Genomic DNA, 18,103 nt, shown 5'->3' with positions numbered 1-18,103 from the left:
GTGCCATAAAGATGTTGATTTTGGTTATCCTTTCTGTCCTCAGTGCTGCAGCGTTGGAAGCCTCAACTGCCATGTCTGCAATTCACCCCTCTGCCTTTATCTGCAAAATGGTCCCAGCACTGACAAGAGAGTTGAGCACTGGTATATTCCTCCACTTTTTCATTATACAGATAGAGCATTGCATAAATTCTACAAAAGCGTTGTAAACTATGCATTGTGAAGAGCCCACTAGCAGATCAAGCAAAATCAACCTTGTAGTTGATGGGATGATGTTGCACAGAGGCAGGCCATTTTGCCAACATAGTTACTTGAAACTCCCCCATTCTTTCTATAAAACCATAGACCAGCAGAAGAATTAGGCCACTGGCCCATCGAGCCTGCTCCACCATTTGATCATGGCTGATTGACTTTCTCTCTCAATCCCATTCTCTTGTCTTCTCCCTTACAAATTAAGAACCGATCAACCTCTGCTTTAAATTCACCCAATGACATAACCTCTATAGACATCTGTAGCAACAAATTCCACAGATTCACCACCCTCTGTTGAAAGAAATTCCTCCTCATCTCTATTTTAAGTTGACGTGCTTATATTCTGACTCCCCTACTATTGGAAACATCCTCTTCACATCCTTTCAAATATTCGATGGGTTTCAATGAGAGATTCCCCCCCCCCCCCATTCTTCTTAATTCCAGTGAGTACAGTCCCAGGGCCATCAAATGTTCCTCTTACATTAATGCTGTCGTTCCTGATATTCTCATGAGTCTCCTCTGGACCTTTAACCACCTTATTCTTGCTTCCCATGGCTCCCTCTGAGATTGCCTTGTAGCTATGATTTAAAAAGCTTCCATAAACATAAATCTGACTTTTGGAGATATCATTTGAGGGGAAAACTAACTGTGAATATTTCAGTCATAGTTGCTTTGATATTACAGGGCCTGTTGAAGTGAAGGTTGGCTTGGTACTTCCTGCAGAGTCTGAGAACATACTGCATCAGCGCCCTATCCAGGCTCTGGCCGCTATCTCCACTCATCTCAGTATAATGCAGAAAACTGTCCCGGTCCTGCTGACCTATCTGACCGATTTACAGAAAGGTGAGTCTCAAGGAACATCTTATCCACACCCCTTTGAACTTACCCCTCTCATATTAAATGCATGTCCGATGGTATTAGACATTTCAATTCTGGAGAAAAATATTACCAGCTGTCTACTCTTAACTGTGCTTCTCACTTTCTTGTAAACCTTTATCAGGTCTCTCGTAGGCCTCTGCAGCTCCAGAGGAAACAACACAAGCTCGTCCAACTGAAAATGAAATAATTTGTGAGGCTAGGGTAGAAATATTATTATGTTAGGGAGTCATGGTGATGTAATGCTTAGCATTATGCTATTACAGTGTCATCGACGTAAGTTCAATTCTGCTGCTTCTGTAAGGAGTTTATACGATTTCCTGTGCCCCATGGATTTCCTCTAAGTGTTCCATTTCCCCCACGTTCCAAAGCCAGTTGGTAGGTTAATTGGTCGTATGGTGTAATTGGGTGGCACGGCTTGTTGGGCTGTAAGGGCCTGTTATTGTGCCGTATCTCTAAACTTAAAAAATAAAATATTGTCTACTGTGATAATGAGTGATAAATTTGAACTGCTTTGCCTCATTCATCCAGTGGGACAGCACCTTAAGATAAGGAGCTCAGTTTATTTTGGGGAGGAGGGAGAGGTTATCTTGTGATCTACTGGGGTGAGAATTGCTAGCTGAAGCTCAAAGGCATGGTGTCTTGAAATCACACCCCCCCACCCCCCATGGCCAGGTAATGAGATGCCTAATGCTGGCCTCTTCTCTTGCAGAGAATGCAAACTCTAAGAGCGGGGTAGCCATCCTGATCTGTCAGAGTCTGCAGCAAGTGGCGGAACGGTGCAAGGATATCAGTGAAAGCAGTCAGTATTTTCACCAAACTGTTATTCCGTGTCTGCTAGGGCTGGCAGTCCGAGCATCGATCCAAGGTAAGCCTCACCCCGATCAGTAATGTGGCACATCTCACTTCAACTCTTCTGGACAAGAGAAGGAGCCGTTTACTTTTCAGATGTAAGCGCTCCAATTGTTTCTGATGTTAAATACCAATATTAAAGCTGCGGCTGAATATGCAGTATGCTTCTGGAACAAAATCACAACCAGCTGGAGGAACTCAGCCGGTCAGGTCAAGGTCAAAGTAAATTTATTATCAAAGTATGTGTATTTCACCATAAACTGTCTTGAGATTCATTTTTTGCAGACATTAATAGGAAAATAAGTAAATACAGTTGAATTTATGAAATAAACTGTTCATAAATAAACACTGACAAACAACCAATGTGTAAAAAAAGGCAAATTGTGCAATATATAAATAATACTGAGAACTTGGGTTGTAAAGAGAGTCTGTAGATTGTGGAATCCGGTCAGAATAAGGTGAGTGAGTTAACTGTGCGGCTCAGGAGCCTGGTGGTTGGAGTTAATAACTGTTCCTGAATTGCAGTTGTGAACGTAAAGGGATGGTTAGCGTTTTGGGCTGAGGCTCTGCATTAGGACTGATGCGTTGAACATCCCTTTGCCTCCGCAAATGCTGCTTAACCTGTTGAGTTCCTCCAATGGTTTATTTTTTTCCTCCAGATTCCAGTATCTGCAGTCTCTTGTGTCTGCAGTATATTTCTCATTGTTTCCATTGGCACAGGATGAGGCTAATCAAAGTACTGGCTTTCTGACAGCAATATCCTCTTAGATGTTTTATTTTCAGTTATTTAGTTATTCAGTCTCCTTTCAAAGTTATTATTTGTCAAGTGAGAATGTCAGTTTGCCGAGGGTCATTGAACTTGGTTGTCGTGTATGCACCTGAGGTGAACCTTGTCAGTCCCAAACAATCCACTGGACAAATCCAGCAGGTCAAACAGCATCTCTGTGAGTGGGGGGAAGAAGTTGTCAATGTTTTGGGTTGAAGCCCTCCATCACTATCTACACACTCAATTTTAAACAAAAGCTAAGTAATCTTGCAGCTTTGTTCCCTCATTTGAGATTCTTCCACGTGGAAACATCTTGAAATCTTTCTTCTCATTCCCCCTGAAGACCTTCTTTCCATAAGGTCATGCCTCTTTCTTCTAAACTCCAGAGAATATAGATTTAATTTCTTCTGCTGCTGTCAGCTGGAAAACTCTCGGCCTAAGAATGAACTTTGTGAGTCTCTTCAATTGTCTCCAATATCAGCATCTTCTTTCGTAAATAAGGGGTCGAAACTGCACAGTACTCCAGGTGTGGCATTGTATAATTTTAACTCTCCAGTTTCAAAATGATTTTACAATGAAGGCCAATATGCCATGGAGGAGGAAAAGATGGCGGCGCGACGCAGCACGCAACGGCCACTCTGGTGAATGATATCTGTTATCTGTCAAGTAGGGTGCCGTGCACAATCCTGATTTGATGGAGACAGACGTGAGAGCACGGAGGAACATCTGGAGAAACTTCTGAAATGCCTTCTTTGCTGCCGCTGCTACTGTGTGATCCAGAATCTCCGGAGGAGAAGGCCCCGAGTCCTCAGCTTTGCTTGTTGCTCGGCGGCCGGGACGGGGTTGAAGTGCCCGGCAGAGGATGGTGCTCGGGAGGCTGTGTCGGAGGGGCTGGTCGGAGGTTCGAAGTTTTCAGATGGACTCAGAGTCGGCTGTGGTCGGGTGCTTCCAATGCATCGGCAGTTGTCGGCACTTGGAAATTCATGGCAGGGAGAGCTTCTCCCTTTTGCCGCCTGCTATCGGGACTATCGGGAGTCGATCGGAACTTTGAGGCTTTTTTTTGTACCGTGCCCATGGTCTGCTCTTTATCAAATTATGGTATTGTTTTGCACTGCTGTAACTAAATGTGTTTGATTCTCATGGCTGTTTGCCTGTTCTCCCCATGACATGAGGGTATCCTACAGGTGCTCCAGTTATCTCCCATATTCCAAAAAAGACACACGGTTAGGTTTAATGAGTTGTAGACATGCTATGCTGGCTCTGGAAGCATGGTGAAGCTTGCAGGCTGCTCCCAGCACAATCCTCGGACATGAGTTGGCCGTTGACACAAAATGACGCATTTCACTGTATGTAGTATGTATACATGGAGAGAACATAGTTAACATTTCATGTCAATGCCCTTTCATTGGAGCTAAATGTTTCTCAACTTTCTCTACCTCTAATGAATTGACATGTTCAGATAACTATCTTTTTATCTTCCAATCCTGCCTGACAGGTTGAATGTCTCTTTTCTGTTCTTACTTCAGAATTGTAGGATCTAGTCATTTGTTTTTAGTGAATTTGTTGCTCTGGTAATTTACATACTTAGTCACATCTTCAAAGTAATGAGGAGGTGGTTTAAATGTTAAGTTCACTCTGAAACACAGACAGATCAATAATTTGACTCCAACCCAAATGGATTAATGGCTCATTGATGTGTGTAAATCTGGACTTCATCCCAGAGTACACTTTCTCTGCTCTTATTATTCTGTGATAACAAATTAGCCATGCGAATGTTAACAATGGATACATCGTCACAGCAGGTGCTCCCAAGCAGCACTATCTGACTTGTTTTTGGTGATGCATTAGACTTTAGATTTCCCTTTTTCATAAATGTGGGTTTAATTCTGAGCTTATGTCATGGGGGGAGCTATTCACAACAAAACTGAAGAAACGTGGGCATTATTCATTGTAATTTTTTTTCTGAAGCTTCTGCTGTAGGGTTTGACTCTGAAGTTCCACTTGGGATCCTGTGTGAAGAAAAGGTAATCACAGCAGTGGGGACTGTGATCAGCACTGCCTACAGTCACAGACAAACAGAGTAAGTTTTCGCTATTTCTACTTGATGACCAGGTAAATAGAGTCAGTCAACTCCACCCTGTAATTACTGATGGCTCAAACTATCTCATCTCCCCTTCCACCCCATCCCTTTCTTACACCTGGGAGAGATGAAAAGTCCAATGGAGGAAAATGTTCTGAAGATAATTCATCTGATTCCCTTCAATGATTGAAACCAGTCCAATGCATGTGGGCCAGGTGCTGTTAGTAAGAATGTTACCTTTGTCTAAAATTATTTCTGCCCAAATGAAAACTTAGTCAAAAGCACTCTTTATTTAACTGAATATGAATTGTAAATCTATAACAGCTTTTCTTTTCTTGGACTCTGTTTATGATTAGCGAGGCTACTAAAATTGATGCAAAAACGATGGCAGATGAAAGTGGGCAGTTTGATATGTAAGATGTTCATTGTCTTTTCGATGCTGACTATCCCATAGTAGCGAATGACGAAGGGCAGCTGGTTTTCTTAGTGTTCTGGCCAATATTCCACGAGGTAGTTCAGTGTTTGTTTTGGACCCAGTGAAGCTGAAAGGAATACAATGTAATTCTAAGGTAGGACAGTTTAAATTTGAAAAAGAAGAATATTTGCTTTATTCTTCGCTTGCACATCGAAGCAAACAGTGAAATGGGTTGCTTATATTAACTGCCAACACAGTCCAAGGATGTGCTGGGAGAAGCCCGCAAGCGTTGCCACGCCTTTGTGTTTATTAATTATTTATTTATTGGGTTACAGTGCAGAATAGGACCTCCCACCACCCAGCAACCCCTGATTTAATCCTAGCCTAATCACAGACAATTTACAATGACCAATTAAGCTATCAACTGATATGTCTTTAAACTGGATCACCTGGAGGAAGCCCACATGGTTAACGGGGAAAATGTACAAACTCTTTACAGGCGGTGACGAGTATTGAGCACGGGCCGCTGGTACGGTAAAGCATTGTGCTAACCACTAGTACCGTGCTGCCCTTGTGCTTGCCAGAGGGCTGCCTGTGCCATTTGTACTCATGGCCGAACAGGTGCTTGCATTGCCTTTCCCCATTCAGTGTAACGCAGACAATGACAAATTCGCATTTTGTACAAACAATGAGAGGAAGGTACCAGCCTTGTTTGCAGCTCTTGTACACGTACATTTCTTTTTTTCCCTCTGTTGAAACTAGACTGAAACAGCTGGTTCCTTTCCAGTTCCTTTCCTCCAGCAGAAACAATTATCCTCCACTTCCTGTCCTTCAGTTTAGTACTTTGTACAAGCTGCAGCTTCCTCCTCTTAAAACACTAAACAGTCCTTTTCTTCCGCACTGGCTGTCTCATTAGTAACTGGGTGTAGTCCATTCAGTAGCATGTTCCCTAATCTTTTTTAGAATTAGGTTCAGGTTTTTGTCTCTGACATGTCATGAAATTTGTTATTTTGTGGCAGCAGTACAGCACAATACATAAAAATTTCTATAAATTACATAAGAAATATTTTAAAAAGTAGTCCAAAAAGAGAGCTAAAGTAGTGAAGTAGTGTTCGTGGACCATTCAGAAATCTGATGGCGGAGGGGAAAAAGCTGTTCCTAAAATAAGCATGTCTTCAGACTCCTGTACTTGGATCCTGATAGCAGTAGAAACCTTTCATCAGCACTGCTGAGGGGAAGATGAAGGTTCTTGACCTGAAATGTTGACTACCCATCTCCCTCCATAGGTGCTCCCTGACTTGCTGAGTTCCACCAGAATCTTGTCTGTCTTCATAATGTTAGCTGGAGATGACACAACAACCCATCTCTCTGCACAATGAATACCAGCCTCACCAGTGATTTTTACATCCAAATAGTGAGTGTTTTATAGAAAAGCGTAACTTTTTTTATAAAACAAGAGATTTGGCAGATGCTAGAAGTCTTGAGCAACACACACAAAATGCTGGAGGAACTCAGCAAGTTAGCCTACATCTATGGAGGGGAATAAACGACTGCAATCCTAATGAAGAGTCTCGGTCTGAAATGTTGACTATATTATTACCCTGAATTTTTAAGCATTCTATCATAAGACATAGAAGCAGAATTTGGCCATTCAACCCATTGAGTCTGCTCTGCAATGGCTCAATGTTTGCATTACTGTTTTTTGATGACTTAATCCAGTGCTTACCTGCAAGGTTAAAAAAAGTTTTCTTTTCTTGCTTGACCCTGCCTCAGACTAGTTTCCAGGACAGTCTCACAGGTTGTTGCCTTGTTTCTTGATGGGAGTGATTCCTTCCTGCCTGAAGATAATTGTCCTGGAAAGTTCCATCCTTTTCACGTGAGTACCTCTGGCTTTTCTCATTAATTATTGAGGCATCCGCTGGTCAGGTTGACCACGGATGTTGCATCCTAGCTGTCTGTACGTAAGCCTGGGCAGTATGATAGGGAGAGCAAACTGTTGCCCTTGCACGTTCCCCTCTCCATGCAGCTGATGAATCCAAAGGAATGGCAGAAATCTATATAGTTCAGCACTCACAACATCACAGGCGTTGCCAGTCAGTGTTGAATTCAATGTAGGGTTGCCATAGGGGCTCCAACCCCAGATTTTTCTTCGGGGGTTTTCTGCCGAAGTCTGCCCCGTGTGTGGGTATAGCTACAAAGCCAGTGGATGTTTGAGATCAGAGTTTTCCTTCTAGATGAGCTACCAACCATGGCTGATAAGCCCCATTTGCCCAGAGCGATTGGTTTTTAGCCCCAGTACCCTGCAGTCGAAATGGTTCTGCCACGTGATGACCAGGAGCTGGACTTCATTGTCAGAGGCTATTTGAGATGCATGCCATTGGGTGTATTGGGTGGTAGGGGCTCATCCCAGTACTTCCTCTCTTCCCCCTCCCCAGCTATGACAACCATTAATTATGGGGAATTATTTAACGGTAAGAGGATATTCCTCCCTTCATATCATCTCCTTCAGTCCGCAATCTTGTGCTGTCCTTTTAATCTACTCTAAGATCGATCTAACTCTTCCCTCCTACCATGTCCTCCATTTTTTATCATCCATGTGCCTATTTAAAAGTTTCTTAAATGTCCCTAATGTATCTGCCTCTTGTTCATTCTTGTTCCATATCCATGATGTAATTACCAATTTCTATGTCGAAAGTTTTGTTTGCTTTTCACCTTTTTAAACCCTATTTTTTGTGACTTCCATTTCCACTGCTTTTTGTATAAGGACATAACAAGTAGGGAATAAGATGGTGCTCCACAGCCATCCACAGGAGAGACTTCCAAAGGTCACCACTCTGGGTAAAAAAGAAAATTACTCTTTGTCCCAGTAGTAAATAGTCTACTTTTTTATTCTGAAACTGTGTCCCCCTGTCCTGGGTTCTGCAGTCAAAGGAAATAGTCTCTTTACCTGTAGTTTTTGTTGTCCTTTGACTATTTGTGAGGTTTGATGAAATGGCCTTTTGGTTTTCTGAACTTCAGATAATACAGTGCCTGGTTTCCCCTCTTCGAATAATCCTGCTAAGCCAGGAACCAGGGGTTCTTTTCACTCCTTGGTAGGTACATCCTTCCTCAAGTGAGATCAAAACTGTGCAAAGTTCTTGCTAAGGTATGATTGCAATAAGGCTGCCAAAACCAAACAACCTTCTGAATAGAGGCTAGTTGTACTAGTTGCCCTCGTTTACTGCTTTTTAAGTTAAGCATAAAGAAGTAAAGCCCACATATTGGCTTTCAATGTCACATTTACAAGCCCACCTTGGCTCCATTGAGCATTACTACTACCCAGTCTTTCATGATTAAAGATACTCTTCCTGAATATGCACCAAAGTACGCAGATGACCATACGTATTCCATATTACATTCCATCTGCAATATCACCCACTCACTTACAACCCACACCCCACCCACCCCCGACAGCACCATCAAATTCAGAACAATAGTCGAGCTGAGAGCTGTGACACTTGGACACCTCAGTTATATTGTTGACATACAGGCTCTTTGACCATGATGTTGTTCCGACTTTTTAACTTATTGTTGTCTTTCTTTCTCGTGCTTTGAGTCACATCAGGTGGCAGCCTTACTGTTTTTTCAGCATTTTTGTCTGTTTTTTACGAGGCCGAGTTGCTAGCTTGATGCTCAACCCAGCATGGACAAAAAGCGTGCAAGGAGCTGGCTGGATTTGAACCTGGGATCACACGCCTCGAAGTCCAGTGTGGATGCAATTATACCACTGGCCAGCTTTTTTAATTTACTAATTCTTATTAACTTATTAAGGATGTGGTTTCAAGGTACTTGATGGCACATGATAAAACAGGCCAAAGTCAGCTTGGTTTCCTTAAAGGGAAAATGTTCCCTGACAAATCTGTTGGATTTCTTTGAAGAAGCAGGATAGACAAAGGAGAATCAGTGGTTGTTGTGTACTTGGATTTTCAGAAGGCTTTGACAAGGTGCCACACATGAGGTTGCTTAACAAGTTAAGAGCCCATGATATTACAGGAAAGATACTAGCACGGATAGAACATTGGCTGATTTGTAGCTGGCCAAGAGTGGGAATCAAGTGAGTCTTTTCTAATTGTCTGCCGGTGACTAGTGGTGCTCCACAGGTGTCTGTGTTGGGAGCACTTCTTTTCATGTTATATGGCAGTGATTTAGATGACAGAATCGATGGCTTTGTGGCCAAGTTCGCGGACAATACGAAGATAGGTGGAGGGGCAGGTAGTTTTGAGAAAGCAGAGAGGCTATAGAAAGACTTGGATTAGGAAAACGGGCAAAGAAGTGGCAGATGGCATACTGGGTTGGGAAGTGTATGGTCATGCACTTTGGTAGAAGAAATAAAAGCATAGACTATTTTCTAAATGGAGAGAAAATTCAAAAAATCTAAGGTGCAAAGGGACTTGGGAGTCCTCATGCAAGATTCACAAAGGTTAGTTTGCAGGTTCAGTTAGTGGTGAGGCAGGCAAATGTGATGTTAGCATTCATTTCAAGAGGACTAGAATAGAAAAACAAGTACATAACGTTGAGGCTTTATAAAGCACTGGTGAGGCCTCACGTAGAGTATAATGAGCAGTAATGGGCCCCTTATCTAAGAAAGGATGTGCTGACATTGGAGAGGGTTCAAAGGAGGTTTATAAAATGATTCCGAGATTGAAAGGCTTGTCATATGAGGAGCGTTTGATGGTTCTGGGCCCCCACTGGAATTCAGAAGAATGAGGGGTGACCTCATTGAAACATATCGAATGGTGAAAGGCCTCAATAGTGATTGTGGAGAGGATGTTTCTTACGGAGTCTAAGACCGGGGACACAACCTCAGAAGAGAGGGGAGCCCATTTTGAGTGGAGATTAGGAAGAATTTCTTTAGCCAGGGAGTGGTGAATCTGGAATTCATTGCCACAGGTGGCTGTGGAGTCCAAGTCTTTGGGTATATTTAAGGCAGAGGTTGATAGATCCTTGATTAGTCACAGCACGAAGGGATACGGGGAGAAGGCAGGAGATTGGGGCTAAGGGGGAAATGGATTAGTCATGCTGAAAAGTCAGCACAGACTGGATGGGTTAAATGGCCTAATTCTGACCCCTCCATTTTTCTTTCATCCACATGCCTATCTGAAGTCTCTTCAATGTCTCAGCCACCTGGCACAGCATTCTCTTTGTGTAAAATAAGTAAATAAAAGAAATACCTACCCTGACATCCCTCTATATTTCCTCTAATCACCTTAAAATTTTACCCTGGCATTGACCATTTCAGCCCTGGGGAGAAAGTATCTTGTTGTCTACTCCATCCTTGCCTCTTGTGCTCTTGTACACCTCTATCAAGTCACCTCCTATCTTCCTTTCCAAAGAAAAAAGCCCAAGCTTTTGCCCAACCTTTCTTCATAAGACGCACTCTCTAATCCTGGTAAATCTCCTTTCCAAAGTTTCCTATAATGAGACAAACAGAGCTGAATACAATATTCCAAGTGTGATCTCAGCAGATTTAGCAATCATACTTTCATCCAAAACATTCACGCTAACTGTAAACTGCTGAGTCCCCAATGCCAATCTCTTTGCATCACTGGTTACCTCTTTCCAGTCAGAAATCCACTCTCCAGCTGGCGAATCGTAAACAATTTTCCATCCCTGAGTAGCAACTTTTTTTTACATAGTGAGTGGTGTGTGTATAGAATGAGCTGCCAAAGGAAGTTACTGAGGCATAATTTTAAGGTGATTGGATGAAAGTATGAGGAGGGGAATGTCTGAGGTAGTTATTTTTTACCCAGAGAGTGGTGGGTGCGTGGAACAGCTGCCAGAGCTGGTGGTAGAAGCAGATATGTTAGAGACATTTAAGAGACTCTTAGATAGGCACATGGATGGTAGGAAAGTGGAGAGCTGTGCGGGATGGAAGGGTTAGATTGATCTTAGAGTTGGTTAAAATATTGGCTCAACATCATAGGCCAAAGGGCCTGTACTGTTCTATGATCTAAAAGTCAGTCAAGAGGAGAATGAATGTAAGGACACAGTTAAATGACGTAGACAGGAGTCAGCAAGGGAACAAAGAAATGGAAAATGAAGTGTATTGTGGACATGTGTAGAATTATCTATTTAGGAAGGAAAATATTTAATATTCGTACTACCAAAAGGATGAGTGATTGCGGAGCTCTTGAAATACAGAGAGACCTGGATGTGCTAATGCAAAATTTGTAAAAGGCTAGCATGCAAGTCACTAGAAAAGCTCAAAGGATATTGGTTTATTGAGAAAGGTATTGTATCCAAAAGTAGAGCTTGCTCTTTCAAGTGTATTGATGTGACTGCATTTGGAGTGGTGTGTACAGTGCTGTTTGAGGAAGGATATACCGTAAGTGCATGGGAAAGATTTACTATCCTGGTACTAGGAATGGCTGGATTGTCTCATGAGGAGTGTTTGCACAGTTTAAGCTTCTGTTGATTTCAGAAGATTGGAGAAGTAACAATTGAATTGTCTGAATTCCTGAGGATTTTCCAATGGATGATTGTGAGGGAATGTTCTGCATGTGAGAAAATGTGGAAGGAGAAGATAACTATTTAAAAATAATGGATTGCCCATTTAAAACAGTTGGAGTGATTGTTCTTTCTTTCTCTCAGACAGTCATCGTTTTTTAAAACTCCGTTCCTCAAAGGAAGGTGCAAAGGTGCCTCTGAATTTTTTTAAGGCAGGTGGTACCTGCTGATAAGCAGTGGGATGGAAGATTACCATTGGTCAACAGAAATGCAGGGTTTGCCGTCAGATCCGTTATAATTCTATTAAATTGCAGCACAGGCTGAGAAGCTTTATGATCTTGTGTTCATAGAGAATTTTAATGACCCACTTCACTGCTAAATCTCTGATCATTAAGGTAAAGAATGGAATTATGAGGACAGCTAATGGAAGCTATCCTCATAATTCATTTCTTTCGAACCACTTTAGTAAATGTGTTATATCACTTCAGTGGATGCAATATCCAGACTGGAATGTGCACTACTCCAGAAAGAGTCTGACCTGGGTTCTGCAATTAAAACCTAACTTTCTATTCAAGCTGTTTGGAATAAAGGCTATTCCTTACTGGACAGTGAAGGTGAACAGGGGTTTATTTCCAGGTTTTACACAGAAACTGCTTGGACTCACTGTGATAAGTGTCCAGATAAAAGTATATGAGGGGCAAAGATTGGGTAGATAGTCTTTTCTTCAGGATGGAAATGTCAGCTACTGGAGTTCATAGGTTTGAGGTGAGAGAGGGAAGTTTGAAGGAGATTTATGGAGCAAATTCTTTATACAGAGTGTGACTGGTAGGTGCCAGGGAAGTGGTGAAGCAGATATAACAACACCATTTAAGACACATGAACAAGCAGTGAAAAGAGGGATAAAGACTACATGCAGGCAGATGCGATTAGTTTAAATTGGTATCATGGTTGGTCCAGACATAGGCTGAAGGGGCCTGTCCCTGTTCAGTATTGTTCTGCGGTCTCTGTGTCGGGTTCATTATTATCTTGTTTACAGCACCGCCCTGAGGCGTTTCTGGGTATTGCAGGTGATGCTCAATTCCGATTCTTATACAGTATTTCACTTCTATCAGCTACTCTCAGTGAAGATCAAAGCAAAGCTTTAGTATGTGACCATTTTATTGATGAGATGCAGGAAGATTTTATCTTCAGGGAGTTGTGAAACTTTCAGCTTCTCCATCAAAGAGGCGCAAATGTTAAGTGTATTTATTTGTGAGGTCTTGGGAGTTTTTGTAATCCTGGAGAAGCAGAGCTATGAGCAGGTTCAACTTTATGGCATTGAAAGTCTCTTGCTAATTGTACTTTATGGAGCAATTTAATTAATGAAAATTGGAATATTGGTGTGAGTTTGATTGGTGGCAAAGAAGAAAGAAGCATCAGCCAGGGGCTCTGACCAGGCTGGAGCACTTGGCATTCAGCAGTAGGATTTAAATTCATTCTATCACTGTAAAGAATCGTGAAATTCCAGATGCTTCCCTGTATTCTGAGTGGCTTCATAATTTCTCTCTTCACAGAGTCCCAACCCTCCATGGCCGCAGACTCAGTTAATAGCACTTCTGCAGGCAGCTGTTTGCTCTTTGCCAAAGAATGTGAGTATGACTTGACCACATATCTTAGATCCAGTTAGTAAAATGTCCTGTATCTCCTGGTCAACAGCTGGAATGCAGTTTGCATTGAGGAGATTAAAGGTGAACACGTCTCTGCTACATGTTGTTCATTGGGTGGCAGTGATTTGATACAATCTTACTTAGGGAGCACAAGTGTTGGAAATGGAAATATTACACTGGTCCCATACATCTGAGGCTTGTTTCTGAAAACTTCGGGGGAGCTTCGCTCTGTATCTCGTCTGTGCTGTCCTTTCCCTGGGAGTGTGTGATGGGACAGTGTAGAGGGAGCTTCACTCTGTATCTAACCCGTGCTGTCCCTGTCCTGGGAGTGTGTGATGGGACAGTGTAGAGGGAGATTTACTTTGTGTCTGAGAGGTCTTGGACCCAGAGTGTTAACTTGTTTTTCTTTCCATGATATAAAAAGCATTTCAGCTTCTCTTTGCGCCTAACTCCGGTTGTCTCTCTGCCCAGGGAATATTTGTGGTGAGTGTAGAGAGAGTTTTACTGTGTAACTGGTCCATGCTATACCAGGGAGTACACCATCATCCAGCATTTCCGTACTCACCATCAAGCAAACCATTTCATTATTTTCCTCACTTCCTGTCAACTCCCCCATTTTCTACCAGCAGGGACAAGTTACAGTGGTCAGTTTATCTACCAACTTGAATGTCTTTCGTACATGGGAGAGAACCAGGGCCCCTGGAGGGGGGGGAGAAACACATGCAGTCACATGGAAAATATGCAAACTCCATACAGGCAGCACCAAGGTCAAAGTTCAAAGTAAATGTATTATCAAGGTATATATGTGTCACCATATACAACCCTGAGGTTCATTTTCTTGCTGGCATTCACAGTAAATACAAGAGACACAATCGTATCAATGGAAGACCACATTAAACAGGACAAACAACCAATGTGCAAAAGATAACAAACTGCAAATACAAAAAGAAGAATATTAATAATAATGAATAAATAAGGTCTGGGCTGAACCTGGGTCTTAGAAGCTGTGAGTTTGTGGTTCTATTAGAAGTTCAACCGAATCAAAATCGAGTTTATAGTCACTGACTTGGGTCACGAAATTTGTTGTTTCTCAGCAGCAGTACAGTGCAATACATAAAATATCCTACAAATATCATTAAGAAATATATATAAAGTAATAATATGTAGTGCAAAAAGAGAGCAAAATAGAAGGTAGTGTTCGTGGGTGGATTGACCATTCAGAATCCGATGGTAGCGGGAAGAAGCTGTTCCTAAAGTGTTGAGTATGTGTCTTCAAGCTGCTTTGCTCCCTTTCTGATGGTAGCAATGGGGGGAGGGCATGTCCTGGGTGGTGAGGGTCCTTAATGATGGATGCTGCCTTCTTGAGGCATCGCCTTTTGAAGATGTCCTTGATGCTGGGGAGGCTGGTGCCCATGATGGAGCTGGCTGAATTTAGAACCATCTGCCGCTTACTCCGATACCATGCAGTAGACTTTGCATGCCATACAGTGATTGATGTTGGGTAGATCAAATCTGTATTGCTACTAATATTGGAATGTAATGTGACAACTCTAGTTGCAACACTGGTAATATTTCTCATCCCTTCAGTGAAAGCTAGGTCAGAGGAAAAAGTCTGAATGGTATCTCATAAGTTCGTTTGCTGATGATGATGTCCCTGAAACTCTGGTGTCTCTCATGTATTGTAGGTGGTGGTGCCTCAACAAGAGAGGTTGTTAGCACATCTGATGGAGCTATGTTGTTCCAGCAGCCACCGATTCACTTACACTTCTGCTGCCAAATGTGTTGCCGGTCTTATCAATAAGTACCCAGCAGGTGAGAAGGCAGTTGGCCTGGTTCTTGTTCTCTTTTCAGATGGCCAAGTGCCCGTTAGCCTGAAAGGTTCACTGTTTATTCACCTCCGTAGATGTTGCCTGACTTGTAGAGTTTTGTGTTACTCTAAGTTTTCAGCATCTGCAGAATCACTTGGGTTTGTAATGAATTAATGTGTTTGAACAGTATGCAGGGCAAGCTTTTCACTGTATTGGTACATGTGACATTAATAAACCAATTGCGTTTTGAATTCCACCAAGATAGACCATCCAGAGAATTCTCAAAGAGTAAAAGGTTTGTGTATGTTACCGTATACTACCTTGAGATTCGTTTTTGTGCAGGCATTAACAGAAAAATAAAGAAATGCAAGAGGGTTTATGATAAACTAAATGTAAATGAAGACCGACAACAAAGGGAAGACGATTTGTGCAAATGATTAAAATAATATTGAGAACATGAGTTGTTAAGAGCCTTGCAAATTACTTTGTAGGGAATAACTGTTCCTGAACCTGGTGTGTGGGGCCTAAGGCTCCTGTACCTCCTGCCCAATGGTAGTAGTGAGAAGACAGCATGGTATGGATGGTGATTCTCAGCTCCCCAGTTAAAACCTCTGAACTGCTTCATTGTTTTAAGTTATGATGGGTTCTTGGCGTGTGCATGCACATCTTGATCACCATTGTTCCACAATACATTCACAGGCTCAGGTCAGGTTAACAATGGAGCCTGCTTGCTCCATTACCCTTGCTATATTCTCAGTGGAAACATCTGTGCCAATGCAAATAAGCGCAGTCACATTGGTAAAGTGGAGAAGGGAGTGGCTGGTGACGGTGCAGACAAACCAGCCAGGAATATCTTTTCAAGGTGACTGCTTTCCTGTATCTTCTACATAGGATAATGAAGCTGGTGGCTATGATACATGTTGTGTCTTTGATTCATTCTCCTATAGGTGAACAGTTGGATTCCGTTCTGAAAGATGTGCTGAAGAAGATGGACTGTGAACTACAGAAGAATGGAGGTGATTGTTTACAGTCTGCTGGCAGGACAAGAATTTTCACCTTGTTGCTATGGGTAAGAAAATTGTGCAGGACCATAACTCAGATCAATGTATCTTTCCATAGAAGTCGTTCAGAGCCTCAGGAATGCACCACAATAGCTATCAAAGTACTTTCTGAAAAGGAGACGATGTGTGCAGAGCAAAATTACACCCCCCCCCCCCCACCACCACCAAAGGAATCTGAGGATGGTAATCTTAAGTTGAGTGAACACGGAGGAAAGAATGCTCCAGTTCCTGGTCACAGTGGTCCGTGAGATCTTTTGCCTCTATCTCAGAGGGAAGAGTGGATCATCATTTAAGTCTCCTATGAAGACGTTCTTCCTTGCCCTCCATCTGCTGTAGTCTGGGTGCATCTTAAACTTGGGACCTTCTGACTTGAGAGGAATGTCACTCGGTGACCCATAATTTATGTTTGGCCAATGAATGCAGCATGGCTGAGGGTCCAAGGTGCATTGCAACTGTGATCAGTTTTGGGCCCTTTGTCTAATCCTGGCATTGGAATGGATCCAGAGGAGGTTTACATAAATGAATCCAGAAATGAAAGGGTTAATCTATGATGAGCATTTGATAGGCCTGAGTCTGTACCCCTTGGAGTTTAGAATTGGAGGTGGGGGGTGGGGGAGAATAAAAGGATGTCCCTTTTGAACAGAGATGAGTAATTTCTTTAACCAGAGGACTGCATCTGCATCTGTGGAATTCATTGCCGCAGGTGGCTATGGAGGCTAAGACATTGGGTATGTTTAAAGTGGAGGTTGATAGGTTCTTGATTAATAAGGCCATCAGAGGTTATGGGGAGAAGGCAGGAGAATGAAGTTTAGAAGGATAATAGATCAGCCACGATGGAATGGCGGAGCAGACAATGGAGTGAATGGACTAATTTTTCTCCTGTGTATTATGGGCTTGTGGTGTAACCCTCGGTTCGGCTAGCAGCTTAATCTAGCAGATGATGGCCCCTGGCCCAGCCAAACTTAAGAAAGCTCGTTTGGGTGGATGCTGTGCAATGTGTCCCCTGTTAAAAATCAATACCACGAAATAACAAACAGTACACAATGTGCGATTAAACAATTGAGTTTTATAATTCTTAATTTGACTACATGGTTCGTAAAGAAACAAAAAAAGAAAAGGGCCCATTCTCCTGAAACAGCCTAATGCGCAAACGTTGGAGCTCACAGTGTCGTCCATTTGCTCCCATCGTCCTCCGAGTGTAGCCAACCCTTGGACCCTCACTCCTCAGTTCACTCCGTCCAGCGGTCTCCCACCTCTCTCCATTCACGTCCTCTCTCTTCATCTCTCCCTGACAAAAGACAGCGAAATCCCTGCTCCCAGACACACAAGAAAGAACAACATCCCACTCATTGGCCAACATGCCCCATTATCTCTAGTCATAACCCAAACATTACTGCTACAGAGAAACCATTACCTTATCCTTAGCAGTGAAACATTACAGAGAGGCCATTACACTAGCAGTGAAACCTTACAGCGTGTTACATTGGTTTCTGCATTGCTTGGTTAACTAGGGAAAGCAGTGGGATCGCCAGGCTTCCTGCTCCCAGCAGCTGCTCCCTCTCTCCAGTGAGACAGATATTCCTTGCTAGAAAGCAGCAAGATCCTGAAGTATTATACCAGAATTTTCAATAGATATAAAATCTTAAGTGCATTTTAAAATCCAAAATGGGGAGGAAAATTAGACAAATCAAAGGGGAGGATTTCAAGGATACACATTAGAAACATAGAAGCATAGAAAACCTACAGCACAATACAGGCCCTTCAGCCTACAAAGCTGTGCTGAACATGTCCTTACCTTAGAACTGCCTAGGGTTACCCATAGCCCTCTATTTTTCTAAGCTCCATGTACCTATCCAGGAGTCTC

The 18,103-nt window shown here is 42.5% G+C and overlaps 1 protein-coding gene across 1 annotated transcript in view; it reads left to right on the top strand.

The window, feature by feature from the left end:
• Positions 1-18,103, top strand: part of mms19 (MMS19 homolog, cytosolic iron-sulfur assembly component) — a 70,570-nt gene that overhangs the window by 38,771 nt on the left and 13,696 nt on the right. Inside the window, exons 17-24 of the mRNA XM_063071378.1 lie at positions 44-141; positions 934-1,092; positions 1,838-1,993; positions 4,712-4,823; positions 7,012-7,114; positions 13,278-13,352; positions 15,056-15,182; positions 16,126-16,247. Coding sequence (XP_062927448.1) covers positions 44-141; positions 934-1,092; positions 1,838-1,993; positions 4,712-4,823; positions 7,012-7,114; positions 13,278-13,352; positions 15,056-15,182; positions 16,126-16,247 — 952 coding nt within the window. The remainder of the gene's footprint in view (positions 1-43; positions 142-933; positions 1,093-1,837; positions 1,994-4,711; positions 4,824-7,011; positions 7,115-13,277; positions 13,353-15,055; positions 15,183-16,125; positions 16,248-18,103) is intronic.

This window comes from Mobula hypostoma, chromosome 19, assembly GCF_963921235.1.
Source record: "Mobula hypostoma chromosome 19, sMobHyp1.1, whole genome shotgun sequence".
Classification (NCBI taxonomy): Eukaryota; Metazoa; Chordata; class Chondrichthyes; order Myliobatiformes; family Myliobatidae; genus Mobula; species Mobula hypostoma.
The sequence above is the reverse complement of the archived record's forward strand: the minus strand, read 5'-3'. Positions and strand labels throughout refer to the sequence as shown.